The sequence below is a fragment of the Patella vulgata genome, chromosome 4 (assembly GCF_932274485.2).
Source record: "Patella vulgata chromosome 4, xgPatVulg1.2, whole genome shotgun sequence".
Classification (NCBI taxonomy): domain Eukaryota; kingdom Metazoa; phylum Mollusca; class Gastropoda; family Patellidae; genus Patella; species Patella vulgata.
This window is the reverse complement of record NC_065882.2, coordinates 40,358,096-40,381,276: the sequence shown is the minus strand read 5'-3', so window position 1 is coordinate 40,381,276 and position 23,181 is coordinate 40,358,096. Positions and strand designations below refer to the sequence as shown.

Here is a 23,181-nt window from a genome sequence, read left to right as displayed (position 1 = left end):
TCCACTATTTTATCCTTCTGATATTTTGTAAAAATGTATGAATGTAAATTTTGTATGATATTTTGCGAGGGTTCATGAATGTAAATTTTGTATAATACTGTATTTGATATTTTGTAAGGAAAGGATTCATTGAATGTCTCTGATATATTGTGAAAAATTATGAACGTAGTTTTTGTATTACAATTGATATTTTGTGAGGGTCCATGAATGTAATTAGATGTGATATTTTGTAAGGATTAGTATTCCCTCCCGAAAGTAAATTTTGTATAAATTTGATATTTTGTGAGGATTTAGGCCTACATTTTACTATTCAATGACTACTGTGAGCTATGACAGTTCTCTCAACTGCAGCTTACAATGAGATCTGTACATACCAAGAGATTTAAGAGTGAAATAATGCGAATTTTAGCAAATTTTCACTTCCAGTTGCAGTAAGAGTTGTCAGTTGTCATACGAACATTATGTTGCGAAAACATAGCAGCTGTGAAGGCGTCTGTATTATACTACATTTGTTTGAATATCAGTTTGATAATATTGGGGATAAAGCTTCGTAAAATTGTCGAAATTATCCGATTTTTATCAAAATTACCCATTATTTTTGAGAGTGTAGTTATAGACATATATGAAATTTTATTTTTTTAATCGCGAGACCTGATACCCAGTTACTAACAACCACAAAAAGAATTCATGGGACCCCGCGGCAGTGGAGATATCGCGGCATAAAGTTAGGGTTCTTTATAAGGTTTGATTTATACACTTCAGGAATAACCAAATGGCACCCCTGAGTGGAAAGATAGATTTTTCTTTCTTCATTTTTTTTAAACATTACTACCTAGCCTAATATATCGAATCATCCTTCGTTTCATAAGTACTCATTTACAACCTGAAAAACAGCAGCTAACATTGCCTAAAATTGACGAAAAAATGAGAAAAAAGACCCCAAAACACCTGTTTGCCATATCTCGGCTAGGGTCAATTTCTGAGTTCAGCGGTTTTGGCTATCGAGTAGTCTCATGGGCATGACCAAACCCTATGAATATGAATGGAATCGGCCGACCCACCACCTTCCTGATTTTGCACGATTTTGCATGGTTTTCTCGTGGACTAGCACTTAAACTCTGTGTATCAATCTGAAGTCAATCGGATGATAACTTTTAGTCTTTAGAGCGTCACAAAATGATCAAGGGCCATAACTTTGGCAGTAATTATCGGAAATCGTTAAAAATCAATAGGATTCTTTGTCTCATGACCTTAAACACTGTGTATAAATTTACGGTCAATCGGATATTAACTTCGGCCTCTAAAGCGTCCACAAGATTTCTTGAAGTGATCAAGGGCCATAACTCTGGCAGTAATTAACGGAAATCAATAGGATTCTTCGTCTCATGACCTTAAACATTGTGTATAAATTTAAAGTCAATTGAATATTAACTTTGGCCTCTAGAGCGTCCACAAGATTTTTCAAAGTGATCAAGGGCCATAACTAAGGCTGTGCAAAAATATCGATATTTAGCGACACGATAATCGATATTGAAATTCAAATATCGATTATCGGTATATTTACCTTCTGTCTGCAAGTTACGGTCACTTTCACATGACTGAACTTGCCGTAGTTTGGCATTAGCAGACGAATGAATGAATACACAACGTCAACACAACAACAATTTCCCCCCTCTGCTTACAAACTGGCCCATTTTAAATATATATTATTGTAAAAAACTAAACTTTAAGATTAAATACATTATTTTAATATTTTCGTTGTTTTTGTTGTTATTACTAGTTGAAACTAAAATAGGTCACGCACTTTGTGAACAATGACAATCGCACGTGATATATAGTAAAATTAGAATTATCTCCCTTCTTTGTTCTTGATTGATCTGTAGAGAAATCGTCTGCTTTCACGATAAAACTAATATTATTATTTATGATCAACTCCGCTTTTATTACTAAATCATGTCAGATACAGCCCATACAAAACACGTTTTTGACTTCCAGGGAAAATATCTATATCTCTCGTAATTTCGTGGAAGAATTCTACTTTGGTTTTCATCTAAATTAACCAATCATAAAAATTCTACTTTGAAAGCCCGTAATTATTTTTTTATTGTCCAATCAATAAACGCCTTCTATTTTATTTTATTCTATTATAGTCCGATCGTTAATCTAAATCTGTCAGCTATTCAGGTAGAAATCGTGGAATAAGCTTTATTTTGTAGGTTTTGATGTTTGATTACAAAAAAACAATGTTGACATTTTTGAGTAGGTCTTCATAGTACGGGAGTCCATTATTTGAGGGTAGCCATTTAGCGATAATATTCCAAATTATTTTTTATTTTCATCTTATTTATAATGTTATTGACATATCAACTGTGATTTGGCAATGTATTAATATTGGCGGCACACATGACTATATCTCAGATTGTTTTCCATCATTTCATGATGATATTACTAAGATGGCGCCCATTTTTAGCGGGAAAATCGGTCGATGTGCCGATTTCGATTAAGTAGTAGTGTTTGGTGTCAATATATATGTTTTCGGGGTCACAAACTCCATTCCTGACATTTAAAACCTTGTAAAATGATCACATGTTCATATACTTAGCATATTACCAAGATGGCGGGCATTTTTGGCGGGAAAATGAGACGATGTGCAGATTTTGATTAAGTGGTAGTGTTTGGTGTCAATATATATGTTTACGAGGGCGCAGAATAAATTTCTGACATTTATAACCATGTAAAATTATCAGATGTTCACATATTTAGTATATTTCCAATATTGCTGCCACTTGTGGAGGGAAAATCGGACGATGGGTTGATTTCGAGAAAGTAGTTGTCTTTGGTGACAATATATAAGTTTTCGGGGGAGGCAGATTCGATTTCTGTCATATACAACTACGTAAAATGGTTGTATGTTCACCAATTTAGCATATTTCCAAGACGTGGAACGTTTTCTAAACACATTATTAGCATTTATTTATCATCGATTTTCCTGGGAAAGTAAAGCCTATTCCTGGCATGAAGGCAAAAAGAGCATAGCGGTAGCGTGGTGCTTACGCCACGTGCCCATCATGCGCATGCAACGACCACACCAAGCGCTTACTACAATTAAGATCTGGCTGCGCGAAGAGGGTTCACACCATGATCTCGCGGTCAGACCGGGATACTTTCTCACCACACTCCAGTGACGTGCCTACCAGGCATAAGGCATTCTCTTGCCACGCCTATAGAGACTGTGCCATGCTCATCCGTCCTCATTCACTTTCAAAGCAGAAAACAACCAATAGTCAAGCAATCAAGAACATTTCATAGTTTTCTTGAGGTTTCCTCTTTGGGTGCTAGACTGGAGCTGACGGACGGGGCTCAGTATCTTCCCTATATATACATAAAGGTCCTAATGTAGCGTAGCAAGCATATGGCCAGGAGCTTCGTTCCAGCCTGGCAGCAACATGGATGATAGTGGTGGGGACGTGACTGTAAATGAAATACTTGCTAAGAAGCCCTCATAACATAGATTATGTTACCAACTGACTTCCAAGATGAATGTAGAACGAACATGTGGAATGATATTGCGCTGGAGTTCAACTACTAACTACATTGTTGGATGATATACCTAATGGGTAAACTCGGCACAGACTTCCAGGAACATGCTACAAGCTTATACATAGCAGAATTGGATTCAGAAACCTGAATGTGTGAACATACCACCATTTCATGCAGTTTTAAATGGTAGAAATCGAATCTGCGCCCCCGAAAAACAAATATTGACACAAAAAAGCGACTACGTAATCAAAATCAGCACATCGTCCCATTTTCCCGTCCGACATGAAAGCCATATTGGAAATATGCTAAATATGTGAACATGTGATAACTTTACACAGTTGTAAACGGCAAAAATGGAATCTGCTTCCCAAAAAATATATCCTGATACCATAGACGACTACTTAATGAATATCCACACATCGTTCCATCTTCCCGCCAATAATGGCCATCATATTGTAAATTGCAAAATAATCATTTTACACAGTTGTTACTGACCAAAATGGATTCTGTGCCCTTGAAAACATATATATTGACACCAACGACGACTACTTAATCAACATCAACTCATCGTCCTATTTTCCCGCCAAAAATGACCGCCATCTTGGAAATATGCTAAGTATATGAACATGTGATCATTTTACAAGGTTGTAAATGTCAGGAATAGAATCTGTGGCCCCGAAAACATATATATTGACACCAAGCACGACTACTTAATCGAAATCAGCACATCGTCCGATTCTCCCGCCAAAAATGGTCGCCATCTTGGAAATATCATAATGAAATGATGGAAAACAATCTGAGGTATAGTCATGAACCCTGCCAATATTAATACATTGCCAAATCACAGTTGATATGTCAATAAAATCTTAAATAAGGTGAAAATAATAAAATAAGTTGGAATATTATCGCAAAATGGCTACCCTCAAATAATGGCCTCAAATACTTTGAAGACCTACTCAGAAAAAATGTCAACATTGGTTTTTTGTAATCAAACATCAAAACCTACAAAATAAAACTTATTCCATGATTTCTACCCGAAAAGCCGACAGATGGAAATTATGTAATAAACCGAATCAGACTATTAGTAGTAACACTGTATGATCGCCAGTCACTTGCAAAGAGAAACCATGTATTGTCTTTGTATTTATCGGAGATATTGAAATAAAAAAAGGTTCAAATGAATCAAGAACAAAACTTAGAATAATACTCAAGTTAGTCCTACATTTAGCAACTATATGTAATTATTTTACATTAATTGATTTTTTTACGTACATCGGCACAGTATTAGACTAGGATAATAACACTTCTGTAACTCGATGAACACAAATGACAGGTCGGTAAAGTTCGGATTTTTCCGGAAAAATGATAATCGATTATTATCGATAATCGCTGACAAATTCTTGCCGATAATCGATATTGAAATTTCATATCGATTCCCAGCCTTAGCCATAACTCTGGCAGTAATAATCGTAAATCGCTGAAAATCAATAGGCTTCTTCGTCTCATCACCTTATACACTGTGTATAAATTATAGTCAATCGGATATTAACTTTGACCTCTAGAGCGTCCACAAGATTTTTTGAAGTGATCAAGGGCCATAACTCTGGCACTAATTATCGAAAATCGTTGAAAATCAATAGGCTTCTTCGTCTCATGACCTTAAACACTGTGTATAAATTTAAAGTCAATCGGATATTGTCACAAAGTGACCTCAGGTTCTTTAACTTAATTGTCCCCTTTTCCAAATTTCCAACAAACAACACAACTAATCAATTTATTTTAAATATGTATATTGTACAATCAATTTACATATACAATTTAAGAGTTTTTTTTTACAAAATTACAAAGTTACAGTTCATTCCGGCATTTAATACTCTGTTGCTTTAATTCTAATCAATCCTCCTGGATAGCATTCAGATTAATTCTCCGTCTTAATTCCACCGTCCCAATCGCGTAAGTTGGTATACTATTCAAAAAAAGTAGGGGATATTTGATTTTTAAGTGCTATTAAAGTCACCTAATGAAACTGACGAAGAAACAAATGACAAAATGAAATGAAGTTCACATTCATCGATTTATTCCAAATGATCGTTAGACTAAGTAAGGCACAGACTGACCATTATAAGGGTAAAATGATACCCGGGGTCAAACAGCAAAGTTACCACAGCATCACAACCAAGTCAGTAACGGGTAAATCCTCCTCTGTTTGCCAAACAAGCATTGATCCGACGTGGCATACTCCTAATGAGACGTCTAAGGTCATTTTGGTCCAGATTGTCCCATTCCTGTTGCAACGCAGCAGCAAGTTCTTGGACATTGGCAGGACGTTGTTGACGTTGACGTAACCTCTGTCCAAGCATGTCCCAGACATGCTCGATGGGGGAGAGGTCGGGGCTCAGTGCTGGCCAAGGTAATGTGGTGATGTTCTGTTGTTGGAGGTAACCTGTAACGATCCTGGCCCTGTGACATCTTGCGTTGTCATCCTGGAAGATGAAACGGCGGCCATGACGTCGTGCGAACGGCACAACATGGACTGCCAAGATGTTGTCCCGGTAGTACTGGCCTGTAACACGCCCTGCAACAACATGTAAAGCCGTTCTTCCAGCAACAGTGATGCCTCCCCACACCATAACAGAACCACCCCCCAATCGATCATGTCTGATGACGTTAACGTCTTGGAAGCGCTCGTTTCGACGACGCCACACCCTCCTACGTCTGTCCAAAAAATCAACAGTGAACCTTGACTCATCTGAAAACATCACATTGCTCCAGCGTCGATTATCCCAGTGTTGACGATCCCTACACCAACGACGTCTTGCCTGAATGTGATGATCTCTCAAACAAGGGATCACGCGAGGACGTCGGGCGCGAAGGTGACCCCTATGCAGTCGATTCCGAATCGTCTGGCCACTCACTCTCACACCAGTGTCTGTTTGAAGACGAGCGCTGATCTGATTTGCTGTGATGACACGATTTCTCAAGGCCAAGGTACGGATAAATCGATCCTGGGCTTGAGTTGTCGCCCTTGGTCGACCTGAGCGTGGTCTGTCCTGTACAGATTGTGTATCACGGTATCTGGACCATAGCCTGCTTATGACAGACTGAGAAACATTCATCGTCCGCGCCACAACCGCCTGTGTTGTGCCGATCTGTAGCATGCCAAGGGCACGTAACCTTTCATTTTGGGTAAGCCGACGCATATCAAAATTTGTTTTCTGGTCACTAAAACAATTAAACTGATGTTTCCACCCTGGAATTCAATGCCACAATGACTGTAACATCCAAAGTCAGAGTCGTGCAAATCTTGGGTTGGACCCCCATGATGATCCCAAGCATCACCTGCATTCCATGCGGTAGCTATTGGTGCGTTTGGGCGTCACATGTAACTGGAAATGTTTCTTCTGTTAGGTTCTATAGTGACTTTTTTCGTTGTCATTTGCATATTTTAGTATTATGCCCCCAAAATCAAATATCCCCTACTTTTTTTGAATAGTATATTTTAAAACACTTTAAACCCGAACACAAATTCTTGGAAAACACAAAACCTTCACATGTCACAGATCTATTTCCCGGATTCACCTAGACTCCCTAATTGTATTAAAACTTCACCAAGATTGAAATGTACTTCACCAAGACTACATGCGTACGATTCACAAAGTTCACCAAGATTAAACTACAATATGATTCACAATGTTACCCCTGGGTTGAAATATGATTTATATCGGTCACCTAGACATTACCGGTTAAATGTTATTTCATCAAGGAACGGATTCATCACATTTAAATACATCGTATTTAATTACCAGGTTCTAAGCATCTAAAGCCAGTCATTGGTGTTACCGTAGATATTGAAAAACAGTCATGTCTGGTCCTTTAAAATCTCTCTGATCTAAGTAGAGAAAACAGCCATGTCTATCCTGTAACTTATTTTAAACCTCTCTGACAAACTTTTCTGATTCCTACACCAAGAAACCTTTAGTCACTCAAACATCCAATCAGAACTATGCACCACATGCTCATGCATCACAATCCAGACACATTCATTACTTTACACCCTCATTACCTAACTTGCTCAGACATACCAACAATCGTTCTGTAAAAAACAATGCATATACAATGAAAATAATTAAACTTTATTAACCAAAACCTGTACAACCCTTAATGAATGTCTTTAAAAGAAATAAATATTCCCTTTAGCCATGTACCAAATTAATTAGGTACCCTAAATCACAGAAATAAACCATGTCACAATTATACATAGCAAATTAACATACCAATTGTGACAGATATTAACTTTGACCTCTAGAGCGTCCACAAGATTTTTTGAAGTGATCAAGGGCTATAACTCTGGCACTAATTATCGAAAATCGTTGAAAATCAATAGGCTTCTTCGTCTCATGCCCTTAAACACTGTGTATAAATTTAAAGTCAATCGGATATTAACTTTGACCTCTAGAGCGTCCACAAGATTTTTTGAAGTGATCAAGGCCATAATTCGGACAGTAATTATCGAAAATCGCCGAAAATCAATAGGCTTCTTCGCCTCATGACCTTAAACACTGAATAAATTCAAAGTCTATCGGATATTAACTTTAGCCTATAGAGCATCCACAACCAATTGTGGACGCCGGCCGGCCGGGAGCAACAACAATATACGACCACATTTCAATGTGGGCGTATAAAAAGCTTTTCTTCATACCTGTCGCTTCAGTAAATAACCTGTCACTCTCAATTATCAAACTCAAAGACTAATCACATCACACATATCCATACAAGTAGGTACACACGTTTGTTTAGGTCTCGACAGATATTGCTTCATATAAATATCTTAATATGAAACCTTTTTATTTCTTGAAAGTAGGCGAATCTGCTTTGGCTCAGCGACTCGAAGATTCGTACAATTCAATCATCCGTATCCACGTGAATTCCGTACATTATCATGGTACCACACTTCCGTACTAAATCGAATACTTCGCCGTTGAGTTGTAGAATTCAGATTTTAAAATATCTGTAATAAATTTAATATCAAAACACAAATCACACCGTATTTACATGTACCGTGTGCGAAGGACAGATAACGCCACCTGGAATTCCCTTCTCACATATCCAGACTATATTTACGCTACAAATTATATTTATAAATATATGAAATATTTTTCAGACCTGATTATTTGATTTTGTCAAATTGTCTTTCATGGCCTTTATTTATGGAAATTGTTTAAAACTAAATACACCAAGCAACAAGCCGTGTGCATTTCCATTCCAACCACCACTATATTTACTGTGGTGTCGTTACGGTCGAATTATTTCTGATGACTTGGGGGTGCGTTGGGTGCGATTTGATTTATTTAGATATAATACTCCACAATGCTATAAACTAGTGTGGTGAAGCAGATGAAAACAAGCGTAGATGGGGTGAAATTCATTGTTATAAAATTGTCTAGTTCCAAACAGTGTGAGTAACTGTAGTCTACGACAGTGCGAAATGTCAACAGTACAAATGGCGACTTTTCGCGGTATTTCCGTGCTTAATTCTTGCATTTAGAAATGAATAATTAAATGTATGTGACGTGGACGCGAGTATTGTGATCTTATGTCAATTTACTAAACATCAAGTAAAATTTAGTCCACCTGTCGCAAGCGACGGGTAGTTTTATTTGCTACCTGTCAGACGAACATTTCGAGCCATGGCGACCTGTATGAACTTTCTATTAAAAAAAGTCTAGCTTCAGTGTCTATCTTAATAAAGTCACTGTTACGAGTACGGGCTTGTTTATTTTGTAATTTGACCCCTTTACCTCAAGAAGCATTGGTAAAAGGAGACTTAGCTAGAAGACTGAGAAGATCATCCTTCAGCTATATTTTCATCAAGATGCGGAGTGTAACAATACTGTCTAAAGTGATCAGATGACACCTTATAATGAGAAGCATCAGCTGATCTATAAGCTCGAATCTTTCTTTTAGAAACTTCATCGTCCACATCGTGTAAAGAATCTAAAATAGAACCTTCTAAAGGTAATTGACACATTCTAGATTTGGACCTTTGGTCAGTCAAAAGTCGCCCAGAAATGTAAGACTTATGCTCTTCTGTCTTTGAAGTACCCTCGCAATCAATGTCAAGGGCTTCAACCATCTTGCGAACAAAACCATCCCAATCTGTCTCACGAATCCTAGAATCCTTGACATCAGAAGTGGGTTCATGTAAATTGTCAAAATTGGATGATCTACCATTACTAATATACTGAGCGCCATGGAAAACGCATCACTTTTTTTCCCAAATATTTAATTACTAGGTGGTTATAATATTATGCAATACTATGAACTATTGTTTCACACAATGCTCCCAAACGCAAAAAATATCGGCCTGTGTGCACAAAAAAAATTGCACGAGATACACATGAAAAACCCAATATTCACGTGCAGCATTGTGTGTGAGCTCTTTAAAAGCATGTTTTCAACTTAATGTGCAGTACATGAACTGTGAAACGTCAATCTGACGTAAATTGTTGTTGTACATGTGAAGGAATCGAGCTAGACATGCCGAGACTTACTGAAAATCAACGGAATGAAGCCATGGGAATGTCCAGGGCTGGCATGTCTACACGTGCTATTGCCAGATACTTCAATTGTCATCAGTTGGTGGAACGTGTTCGAGTTACTGGATCAACACGTGTGTTGTTATTGACGTGTTCCCATTTGAATATTGTTCACAATAAGAAGCAAAATAAATAAGATATATATGTTTACAGGATCATTTTGTTATACGAAAAACTAAGTGATGCGTTTTCCATGGCGCTCAGTATATTATCTGAGTCCGCCAGACTCAAAGCTTGCTCGTGTACCGTCACATTATTTTCAGAGCTTGAATCTAAATCTTTACGATTTGAATTAAACTTATCATACCTTCTTTTAGACTGTTCAATATTTCTCACGGCTGAAGCCTGGTCGTTATTAGAATTTTACGATTTGAATTAAACTTATCATACCTTCTTTTAGACTGTTCAATATTTCTCACAGCTGAAGCCTGGTCGTTATTAGAATTTGTCATAGACAACTTCTTAGAAAAGTCTTCCAACCTTTTATCCATAGCTTCAGAGTGACTGTTTTTAAGACAGTTTGAAGCATACTAGGATCCACATTACTGTTGGCTGCAAAATTCTGAGAATTGGAAACAGCTGGAATAAGAGGAATGGAATCCCTAATGTCAGAAGGTTCCTTATTAAGAGGTAGGTCAGAAGACAGGAAACCAGAGTCCTTAGTGCTGGACATTTAGGGAGATAGATGTTACAGGGTAAGTACTTACCTTAGATAATACAATACACAAAAACAAAAGAAAAGAGGTAGGTCAGAAGACAGGAAACCAGAGTCCTTAGTGCTGGACATTTAGGGAGATAGATGTTACAGGGTAAGTACTTACCTTAGATAATACAATACACAAAAACAAAAGAAAAGACGGTTAATCTTTCGTAAAAGGACTAAAATTCGATTAAAATATCTTCCGCTTGTAAAAAAAACACAACTAGAAAAAATGGCGTCCGAGAAATAACTGAACCGGAAGTGGTGTTAGTGGCGAATGGGTCAAGGGAGGTAACTGGCATTTACATTTTCGGACGAGTTTGATTGGTGATCAAGGAATATTGCAAATAGTTAATAGATGCAGGTAGGTACAGATAGTGAAATAAACATGCCAACGATGAGCAACACACGCTGTGAAACTCATACGACTAACCCGAGTCAAGCTGACAGCATAAAGCATGTAGAATATATGATTGGATTTTAATAGTGTACGATTCAAAAAACGACTGCACATAAGCATCTATTCGTTTACATTTTGCTGTGTCTTATAATACTTATATGACAGTAATAGTCCGGACGTTTTCTGTACTTGTTCTGTTGAAAGTCAACGAGGAAATTTTCAAGCGAGATAAAAAGCCGTGGGAAATTTGTGATTCTGTCCTCGAGGTGCGGTAAAAATTTGAGGTCGGTAAACTATTAATGGATCGTCCAGTGACAAAAACAGAGTGCAAGTTACCATAGTGAAATTAGTGTACAGAAGTCAGCTTGCACAAAACAACCTACAGTGAATTCTAATAAAATCGAGGTCTGTTGTTGCGACCTAGGTGGACTTCATATCCATCAAATCTGTTCCCATGGAGATCCCACTTTGATTTTTTGTGTTTGTAATTTATAGGTGGGACAATGTTCACACGAAAAATTGGCCAAATCGAATCTACCCCTTTTCGGGGGCGTGGGTTCAAAGGTCAAGGTCAAACACGATCTGCTTGGATTTTGTTCTGTGGAGTTCATGCTTCCAGTCATTAGAAAAATCTCTGTTTTCTGAACAATTTGATATCAATTTCATTAAGTAAGATTACTAGGGGCGAAGTTATGGATTTTCAAAGTTTGAAGGTCAGCTGAAAAGACCCAAATTTTGGGATGCCCCTGAAGGGGCCCCCAGCGCTAAAATTTTGCACATCACATTCTTTCGTCATGGTTAACTTGCACGCCAAAAATCATCAAAATCTGTGTTGGTCATGTCAAAATCGCCCGAATTTTGTGTACAGTTGACATGGAATGCCCCTTTGGTGGTACTGTCATAAGTATAAAATTTACAGATTCCTCTTGGAGTAATAAAGTCATCGAAATTTGTTTTCCTTTCGATCCTTTAGTTATTCGTGTTCCCAATGGTTGTTATTGGGCTATTTGGGCTATTTTTATTACCGTGGCAGTCCGTGTTTGCTTCAGCTTTTACTTTTTACGACAGTTTTGCCGTTATGCCGTGATAAATTCTAGCAAAGGCGGTATGATTGAGATTATTATTTATAAAATGTTATTATTATTAAAAGTCATTCCATGAGAAAACCTTGCAAAATCGTGCAGAATCGGGAAGATGGGGGTCGGCAGATCGAGTTTATCTCGGGGGGATTTTATGGACTCCCCCTGACTACTTCATAGCCAGAAGGGCCGATGTCAAAATTTCACCGTTATTGAGAAACAGCCTCTGGGTGGTTTTTGGCCAATTTTGCCATTTTTCAGGTCATTTTTGGTCAATTTTCAGCCACCTATTGTGGCGAGTCTAGGGTTTAGATGAAAATGGTGGTGACTGGTGATGTTAGTGGGGGTCTTCCTGTGCCCCAGTGTGAAGACCATGAAGTCGCATCTATTCTCTGGGAGCAATGATCAGCAAAATTGTAAGATATGGTGAAAAAAACAGAAAATATACACCTGTGAAGATTAGCTCTATTTTCTATGATGCGGTAGGTCAAGATATCGAAATGGTTTTATGCACAGCTCGACTCCCTCTATCGATATATTATAAGAAATAAAATCTCTGTCACCTCTCTTCAATCAAAGCGAAGTCATAAGTCAAAGTTGGTGAATTTTCCCTATTGTAAATCTCTCATTCTCTATGAAATGGCCAGCTACTTTCATTCAGGGTAAGCCAGCTATCTCCGTTTCTTCACCAAATCATTCGCCCGCGCTCACTGGTAGCAGCTTGAAACCCCCTCGAGCAAAACTAATCTCTTTGATGAGGCTTGATATACGAAGGACATTAAGGCCCAACTTTTAGCACATCACATAGCAATAAGTGATGTGAGAACCGAATGGGAGCTGATTTCTTGACGAAGCTGCATTAAATGGAATATTCCAAACGGATGCATGCTGCCACATCTAAGGAGAAGCCATACAAAGACCGCATTGTGTCACTTGGAATCAACTTATACCTATTGGAACGGCTAAGTGAAATAAAATACTATTGAAATTAGCAGGAAACAGTTGTGCGGTGATACTCCAGTTGATTAAGTTAAGCGATGGGCTTCAGAAGTCCTCAAACCAGCTGTGCATCGAGTCTGATATAGCTGTAATACCTTTACTAAAGGCCAGCTCTCTGCTTTTTTTTTTAAACTTTGGCAGCATTAAAAAATTCTTGTTAATTTTAGAATTTTTTCTTCTATGTTATGTATGCCAGAAATATTATGCTGCCCATAATGAGGAAATGGGCTGTCAAGAGAGCCAAGTTACTACACTGCCTCAGGGTAGTTCCTCAAATAAAAAAATATGGCATAGGGTCAAAAATTCAACATCATCATATGATCATTTTCGGAGCCCAAAATGGATCTTGCTGGGCCTTTTAAAACTGAATTTGTACATGAAGGACATTCCTATCAGGGGCCACCTCTCAACATATTCCAATCTGATTAAAATACAGATCTACATTTCGTTTCGTTTTTTTTATACTTTCTATGACCTACACTACATGAAGATCTGACTGGTTGTTGCGATAGGTCACGTTAGAGGTCATACGAGCGGCAGTTGAGCCTATGACATCAGACATTTGATTAACCAATCTGCATTAGTGCTTCTAGGGGCTTACCCACAGTTCCGTGCAAAACATGTCTAAAGCTCGCCGTAACAGACCGTTTCATTGGCTAATACCTCACAGAATTCAGAACATGTCAATGATAACAACTCTTTCAGATCCTAGTGTAGTAAAGACAAGTAAAACGAAATTTTGAACTATAAAAACGAAACCAAATAGGATCTGTGTTTTAATCAGATTGAAAATATTCTTAATATCAACCCAAACGTATATGGGCAATTGAAAAATCTCTTGTATCGAGTCTCCGGATGATGGATTGACTGGGACCAGTTTCAGAAAATTTTACAAATGTTGCCCCCTGCAAATAGTACATTAAAAAATAAGTTTAGTAAATTATTTTATATGGTTTGGTGACATGTCTCCCACTGCTACACCATCTGCAGCTACTGGTAGTGCTGCTTACATCCATCATCAATCTGCTGCTAGTGCTACTACATCATCTGCAGCTATGGGTATTGCAACTGCCACTTCCTTCTGTAACCGCTATTGGTAGCGCCACCAGTGACAGTAATGACTACGAATAATAGGCCTAGATCAGGTAATGATGATTACATGCGAATCTTGAACTAATCCCAGTATTCTAATTCTGATTTGTTTTGATGTAGGGTTTCAGCGAACTCTTAGCAACCTTACTAAAGATTTTGCATGTAATCATCATTAGCTGATCTAGGTCTATTATTGATAGTTCTAAGTCATTACTGTTACTGGTGTCGTTACCAATAGCTGTTACAGAAGGAAGAAGCAGCGTGGCAGTTCCAATACCCATATGTAAGTTTAATGTGTTAGCAGTGCAGATAACTTAACATTGTGAATTGTGCCGTCCGCTGAAAGAAGTAAACTAGTTATCAACTTTTGCGACAAGCTTTTGACCGTTCGGATGTTAGATGTTACGTCCTCAGAATATCAAAGAGTAACATCTAGCTTGTTGGATTAGAGATCTAGCTGATTGACACCTCAACGTGTATATACAATTCAGGCTAATTAGACCAAAGACAGACTGTCTAGAATGTTATTAATCAGTTTGAATTAATTGTGTGGTAATCCAAGTCATATTAATCCCCATGTTGACATTACATATTTATTTATTTGCGACAATAAACCGCGCAACACTTGAGGATATCCCCCCTTATGACATTATGGAAAGCTATTTTTAGAACAGGAAGTCAATCAAATCTGGAGTTTATTACCTCCCTTGATAGGATTTAATGGATAATTAACACATCAGGTAAGACACTAACACATCTAGTACTTAGAATAAGGCTATTTTTCTCTTTTCTGGAGCTGTCAAGCCAGCCAGAGTGTTATTGTCTCTTTAAGGCGAGGGAGAAAAACCTCCCCTCGGTCAACATTCAGGTGCGTGGCAGGCGCTCGCGAGCGATCGCGCGTCTCAAAAAAACAATGACTGGATATTACATCTAATTATTAAGCTTATTATTAAGTTATGTAATATTTGAATCAATTTTTTTTTATTCTATTAAATTGTTTTTAAATTTGTTTATTTCTATGTTTAATTTGATCAGTTTTTCTTATTCTCTTATTTTATTCAATTTGAATTGAAAATCTCATGGAACCTGATTCCAAACCCAGCTTTTACATTCTAAATATAGAGCAGTGTAATATGACACTTAGATAATAATTGGGCTACAATTTATTGTTCTTTGAGAAGTTGATGACAGAATTCTCTTCAACAAACCTTTGAGGTCAGATTCCCAAATTTGAAGAAATCTGGCTGATTTCTAGTTAGTCCTTGGTTGGACTGTCACTGTATTACAGAGGCGGATCTAAGGGTGGGCGCAAGGGGCGCGCGCACCCCCCCATATTTTCGACAGTGCCCTTTTTTACTGCCCTTTTCTCAGACCCAAATATGTCCGTTCCCAACCCGTTGCAGGGATCCCAAATGACTCAAACCATCGACTCAAACACACCAGTTTGGTCTAATAAGTGCTTCCACTTCCAAACGAATTCTTGTTTAGCTGACATAAACGTAATCCTATAGGGTGACTATAGACAGACATCAATGATAGCATCTTGTGAAATCGGCGGCGTATACACTCATGCCCATCACTGACGCGCATGAGTGCAACTTGATGTAGCATTGTTTCATGTGTGGACAGTACACAGTATAAGTTACAAGGCTTAAATAGTGAAGTGGCTAGGGAATAGATTCGTCTTTTTCCCATCATAATGCCTCGCTCGCCTTGATAATTTTCGAGTCGCATGTTCAACTGGCTTTTTTGCTCGATTTTAAGGCTCTTTTGCAAGATTTCCGAACGTTTACTTATGGCTACAGAAGCAGGGAAATGACGGATAATTTTCGGCGTGCCCCGTCTCCGCGGTCAGTGCCCTCATTTTGCGGCGCCCCCCCCCCCTTCCTTTTCAAAATTCCTAGATCCGCCCCTGGCCCTGTATTATATTTATATAGTGAGAAACTGCCATCTCGTTATCGAATCTCCTATAAAGTATCTTTAATTTAATTATTTAAAATTAATACCTATCCGCTGACGTTTCATTGCTAGTACTGTCAGTGGTTGCCATTGTAATGGGGGGAAAGATCGGCTTTGTTTCTATATTTATCTGCACGGACAAAGTATGAACACCATTAACTTTTCTTGAATTCGCGCCGATCGCCTAGCTTCCTTTACGCACTAATCTCCAAACTAAAACATAAAAGAATATAAAAGATCATTAGCTTCGAAAAAAAAATATTTGTGTTTGTCATTACAAGATTTAATTATGACAATTTTGTACAAACATATACTTAAATATAAAAAAAATGGCCATGGCATGTTACGGAAATGATTTGTCTCGAGAGTTTTGAACAAACAACACAAAGAAGTGTGACGTCAAGATTCTCTTCGAGACGGCCATTAAGCACACCTCGTGGATCAGTTATTTATGTTATTAGCTATCAGTCGATTTCAGGTATAAATCACCACAATTTAATAAAATAGAAGCGAATTAAGTACACAGCTTGTAGATCTCTATCAATTAATATATTTTATTTCTGTATAAGCTAAAATCCTGCATTGTAATGTTGCTTGTGACGTTAATCTCTCAAGTAAGTAGACGGAGTGATATTCCGATGTGGGGGTTGGATGGCCGAATGGCGAATGGTCAGCACGTGCGCGCTGTATCATTAGGTCTGTCATTGAGTCATCTGGCGTGGTTTCGAATCCCCGGTTCTCATAACAAGAAGTAGGGTCGCCTGTCCAACCTTGTGGGTTTCTCCGAATTATTGAAATAAAATTGAACCGTATATGTTAGTTCCGAAATGACCTACTGACGTATGAACCTTCCTATTTTATAAACGGATTTCTTCGATTAATATTTTATTTCTGTATAAGCTAAAATCCTGCATTGTAATGTTGCTTGTGACGTTAATCTCTCAAGTAAGTAGACGGAGTGATATTCCGATGTGGGGGTTGGATGGCCGAATGGCGAATGGTCAGCACGTGCGTGCTGTATCATTAGGTCTGTCATTGAGTCATCTGGCGTGGTTTCGAATCCCCAGTTCTCATAACAAGAAGTAGGGTCATTTCTTCGATTATGAACAAACTGCTTAACTTTGGTTATTATAAACTTACCTGTGTGTTTGAAATCAACTCCCGTTAAATAAAATCCATTGCACAACTAAATATCCCAGCGAATAAAAAAGTTCTCTCTTGTAAGGGTGACCCGTGCACTCTACAGAAAGTTGGTTCGACACGGCTAAATGTGCACGCTTCAGTTGCGTGTCTCGAACTGATTTCTGACTACCCCGCACTCTCTTTGAGTCGATAAATAGCCATGGCACGTTCAATTCTCTACAATGAAATATATCAACTTTTACAGCCGTAAAAAATCTATTGTTGACGATTTTGAATAGCAGTAAAATTTAACTAATTGGTTATTACAGCAGCTTTAGAAATTACGTTTGTTTTATTTTTTAAATTGCTTTATCATTAACTGCATCGTTAAGAGCGGCATCTTTTGGTTTAGTACAAATACTATCTCTGAATCACTTTCTTTAGCAGGAACATGATACTAGCAGTAGTTTCATTTTACTTTTACAAGTTTCTTAAAACAATTGTTGAGTTGTCTAAAGTGCTTATTTCTAAATTCAATTTCTTGTTCTAGCTTTCTGTTATGTTTCGTAAAAAAAGTAGTCTTGATTATCCCGACCTTTCAATCAGACGTAGAATGGTCGATAGACTGGTTAAGCGAGACTAATTTCAAAACAAGGGCACGTAACCTATTTTTTACTCAAAAGTGTCTGGATGTTATGGACGACATTTGGAACCAGTTTTCAGTCTATTATTTATAGATGATTAATGGTCATAGCTAATTAAGTACATGATCGTTTATTTAGAGACTATAATTGTGTGAAACTGATTTGAGGCTTGGCATATATATAAATATTGTGGCATAATTGTCGAGATATTTGGAGATATTTATGGTGGGTCACCCTACTCTTGTAAAATTGAACTCATCACACACTTGGACATCTAGAAATACAAACATGGAAGCTAATTACGTCACTTATCAGCATAGATCATTTCGTACAAGGGGGTCGCAGCAAGACTTGTTTATATCGTAACGGTATTTAATTTAATTTGAATACACTATTGCTCTCGGACCCATGAGTTTGGGCCTTTACAACCATAAATACGCCCGTAGTTCGTTATTTTGTTTTCGTCTTGTATTAATTATTTGGTTAGAGAGTTGGGTGTGATTATTTCTTTTAAACACAGGTGCAGTAAAAAAAGAACGACATTCGTTTTACAGGTCTTGAATCTCACACTTATATATCTTTACTATTTCCTGATGGCATTTTGTAGATCGCGATCATGCCTCGGCCTTCAACGCTTTGAATTCTATTACCGTAAAAGGTACCATGCCATATGAGTTATTGTATATTACTACACAGATGCAGTGAAAACAGTTAAATTTGGCGCAAACTTTCACGAGTTTTTCCCACGGTCTGCAGAATTAACACACAATAATACACGCAATCTGCGCTCCTCTTTTGATGAGTGATTTTTTTTTTGTTTTAAATACATTTTTATAAAGACGACAAACGATATTTAGACACCCCGAACTGTTCTATTCAAGAATGTTTCGATTTCAGTATTTGTCGAATAAACAAAAAAGAGTAATTTAATCAGGAATATTATTGACATAAACATTCGAAACATGAATTTTATATGGAAATTATTAACAGGTGGTGACCTTTTTAGTTTTTTTTTGTTTTACTGGGTAATCATAAAATTTTGTAAATGGACTAATAACCACAGAGCATTGGGATTAGACCCTGTTATGAAATATGATCAATTAAAATTATGAAATAAAGTGTGTTTATTTGTAATGTTAGCCGCAAAGTTGCCTATCAACTGACAATCAATTAATTGTGTCCGAATTAATATTATTGTCTTTAGTTCCTAATCTTGTTGCCCAAACTCAAACGATCGAAAAGGTTGTGTGCTGTTCTGATAGCAGCACACGTGATTGTTAAAAATTGTCAATCTTTACCCCCCTTCAAAATATTACGATGGATTAACTCACCACATGACAAGTGCAATGTTGTGATGGAGACTGTCGAAAATACAAGCAAAAACATTGACTTTTCAAGAGAGAACTATTTTTTTCGTTGGGATATTTAATTGTGCCATGGATTTTATTCAACGGGAAGTGATTTCAAACACATAGGCAAGTTTTTAATAACATTTATTCAGTAGTTTGTTCACAATCGAAGAAATCTGTTTATAATTTACCACGGTTCATACAGTAGTTTGTCTTTGTCTAATGAACATAAACCCCATTTCTCTCTCTCCCAATTAGACTGGATGACAATGTCATGGATGTAGAGTAGGTAATTATAAGGAACCCCATCTCTCAACCCTCTGTGTTTCGAGATAACGAATGGTATAATGTATTACTAATACTACTAGTAGTACATAGATCCACCTTGGCAGCGGGCTAGCAAATTCCGATGGAGGTCAGCCCGGAGTTCAAAAAGCATTCTCAGACTTAAGTTAAAGTTACAATTTCATATTTTCTGAGAAAGTCAAAACATAATAATTTTTATGTCTTTTGCTCAATAGGTTGTCAACTCACTATTCTACGATCTTTCTCACACTTAAAAATCTTCACACTGGAAATAATAACACAATTACCTCCCTTGTTTTCTATTCCTCAACATGGAATAGCTATCTTCAAACGTTTGAATTTGAAGTTGAAAATGATATTTTTGCCCATTTCTCAACTGGCAATAGTGAATTATAGGATTATTCTTTAACAAGATAGGATTGTTTATAGATACCATCTATTTTAGGACTTTATTTTAATACATTTTAAAAAGGCAGTGTATGTTTTGCCGTCCGACGGTTCTTTACTTTATTTACCTGTCACTTCCGTTTGACATGCCACTAGGGCCCGGGTATCGTCCAGACTTTACGAAAAAAAGAAAAGAAACTAAGCTTATTGTCAAGAATTTAATAATACACGTATCCAGCTAATAGATTGCTGTCAAGAATGTGTTAAATGCCGTCAAGATTCACCAAAAACCGCCCAGTTTGTGCTACCGTGTAGATTAAGAAACACTGTTTACTTTTGACAACGATCGTCTGCTTTACGACCGTCCAGTTTCTCGGGATGTTTTTTTTAGAAATGAACACTACCATTTAGATTTGAAAGGGGTTTAGTTTTTAGACAAGGTGTTTATTTTCCCAGACGTTGTCAAGAAATGAACAGAGTGTTTAATTATTTAAGGCGTTTAGATTTTATGCCAAATTATCACTTTACCAAGAGCCGTCTAGTAACTTACGGGTGAGGAGTAATGCAATGCCGTTTAATTTTCATGTCTTGTATTTAGTTTGCCCAGTGTCATCTAGAAACTTAAGGCGTTTGTTTTTGTGTGAAATATTTAATTTCTGTCTCCCAATTTTAGAAACTTATGTTCAGATTTAGAATCTGAGTATAGTGTCTAAAATTCTCGAATGAATTGCATATTTGTTGAATATCGTCCATTCTTCGGTATTGCCGACATCCGTTGGGAAAAGTCGAATTACAATGAATCGACAATTTTCCCGGCGTAGATAAAACTCACATTTTATTTATTAGAAAATAACAAAACAATGGACATATATCTTGTTACTTATAATCTTGCTTTCTGTGTTATTTACCCGCTTCCGCAATTAATAACAAATGTATTTGTGAATTTAAAAATTAATGTGTGCAGTTCTCGTTTCAGCCACAAATGAAACGTCATTTTTGCCATTTATCTAGATGTCTTTGGGGGACTATTTTCGCCAACATTTATTTTTGTATCCCCATCCCTTGGGAATGTTGAAGAAATACCGAAGGAGGGGAATTTCTAACAATTGTAGGTACAGTTTCCCCACATTGAAACGGGCAAGGACCGCAAATCGTATCTAGTTTATAATTGTCCCCCGCCTTTCGAAGAAAGCAGGGGACTATTAAAATGGGTTCGTCCGTCTGTCCGTCTGTCTGTCCGTCACACTTTTTGGGACACAATAACTCTCTTCCTAATTGAGCTAGAATGTTCAAACTTGGTGTATGTGTTTATTAGGTCAATGCCTTGATGGAGTTCGAAGATGAGCATTTTCCGCTTAGGGTAAGCAGAGATAAGCAATTTGATTGGTTGATGCTTTGGGACACGATAACTCTCTTCCTAATTGGGCTAGAATGTTCAAACTTGGTGTATGTGTTGATTAGGTCAATGCCTTGATGGAGTTCGAAGATGAGCATTTTCCGCTTAGGGTAAGCAGAGATAAGCAATTTGATTGGTTGATGCTTTGGGACACGATAACTTTTAATTGAGCTAGAATGTTCAAACTTGGTGTATGTGTTTATTAGGTCAATGCCTTGATGGAGTTCGAAGATGAGCATTTTCCGCTTAGGGTAAGCAGAGATAAGCAATTTGATTGGTTGATACTTTGGGGCACGATAACTCTCTTCCTAATTGAGCTAGAATGTTCAAACTTGGTGTATGTGTTGATTAGGTCAATGCCTTGATGGAGTTCGAAGATGAGCATTTTCCGCTTAGGGTAAGCAGAGATAAGCAATTTGATTGGTTGATGCTTTGGGACACGATAACTTTAGTTCTAATTAAGTGAGATTGATGAAACTTGGTGTATAGTTTCATTACAGTAATACCTTGACTAAGTTCGATAATGAGCATTTTCTGCTCAGGGTAAGCAGAGCGATAAGCAATTTGATTGGCCGAGACTTTGGAACACAATAACCCTCCTTCTAATTGAGCTAGAATGTTCAAACTTGGTGTTGGTGTTTATTAGGTCAATGCCTTGATGGAGTGTGAAGATAAGCATTTTCTGCTTAGGATAAGCAAAGATAAGCAATTTGATTGGTTGATGCTTTGTTTGGGACACAATAACTTTAGTTTCAATTAAGTGAGAGTGATGAAACTTGGTGTATAGTTTCATTACATCAATACCTTGACTAAGTTCGATGATGAGCATTTTTTGCTCAGGGTAAGCAGAGCGATAAGCAATTTGATTGGCCGAGTCTTTGGAACACAATAACCCTCCTTCTAATTGAGCTAGAATGTTCAAACTTGGTGTAGGTGTTTATTAGGTCAATGCCTTGATGGAGTGCGAAGATAAGCATTTTCGGCTTAGGGTAAGCAAATATAAGCAATTTGATTGGTTGATGCTTTGGGACACGATAACTTTAGTTCCAATTAAGTGAGAGTGATGAAACTTGGTGTATAGTTTCATTACATCAATACCTTGACTTAGTTCGATGATGAGCATTTTCTGCTCAGGGTAAGCAGAGCGATAAGCAATTTGATTGGCCAAGACTTTGGAACACAATAACCCTCCTTCTAATTGAGCTAAAATGTTCAACCTTGGTGTAGGGGTTAATGAGGTCAATGCCTTGATGGAGTGCGAAGATGATCATTTTCTGCTTAGGGTAAGCAGAGATAAGCAATTTGATTGGTTGATGCTTTGGAAGTGGAACACGATAACTTTAGTTCTAATTAAGTGAGAGTGATGAAACTTTGTGTATAGTTCATTACATCAATACCTTGACTAAGTTCGATGATGAGAATTTTTTGCTTAGGCCAACGAGCAATAAGCATGTTGATTGGTCAAACTCTTCTTCTAATTGAGGTAGAATGTTTAAACTTGATGTAGATGTTCGTCTTGACTGAGTTCAATGATTAACATATTGAGCTAAAGCTAAGCAGAGATAAGCAATTTCCTGCTTTGGGACAAGATAACTTTGATTCTATCTGATAG

The 23,181-nt window shown here is 37.4% G+C and overlaps 1 protein-coding gene across 4 annotated transcripts in view; it reads right to left on the bottom strand.

The window, feature by feature from the left end:
• LOC126818823 (protein HGV2) overlaps positions 1 to 16,567 on the bottom strand; it is a 136,180-nt gene extending 119,613 nt beyond the window's left edge. For all 4 annotated transcript variants that reach the window (XM_050546423.2, XM_050546425.2, XM_050546427.2 and 1 more), the window contains exon 1: positions 16,413 to 16,567. In XM_050546423.2, the coding sequence (XP_050402380.1) occupies positions 16,413 to 16,456 (44 nt within the window). In that variant the 5' untranslated portion in view covers positions 16,457 to 16,567. The remainder of the gene's footprint in view (positions 1 to 16,412) is intronic.
• Between the last annotated feature and the right edge of the window lie 6,614 nt (positions 16,568 to 23,181).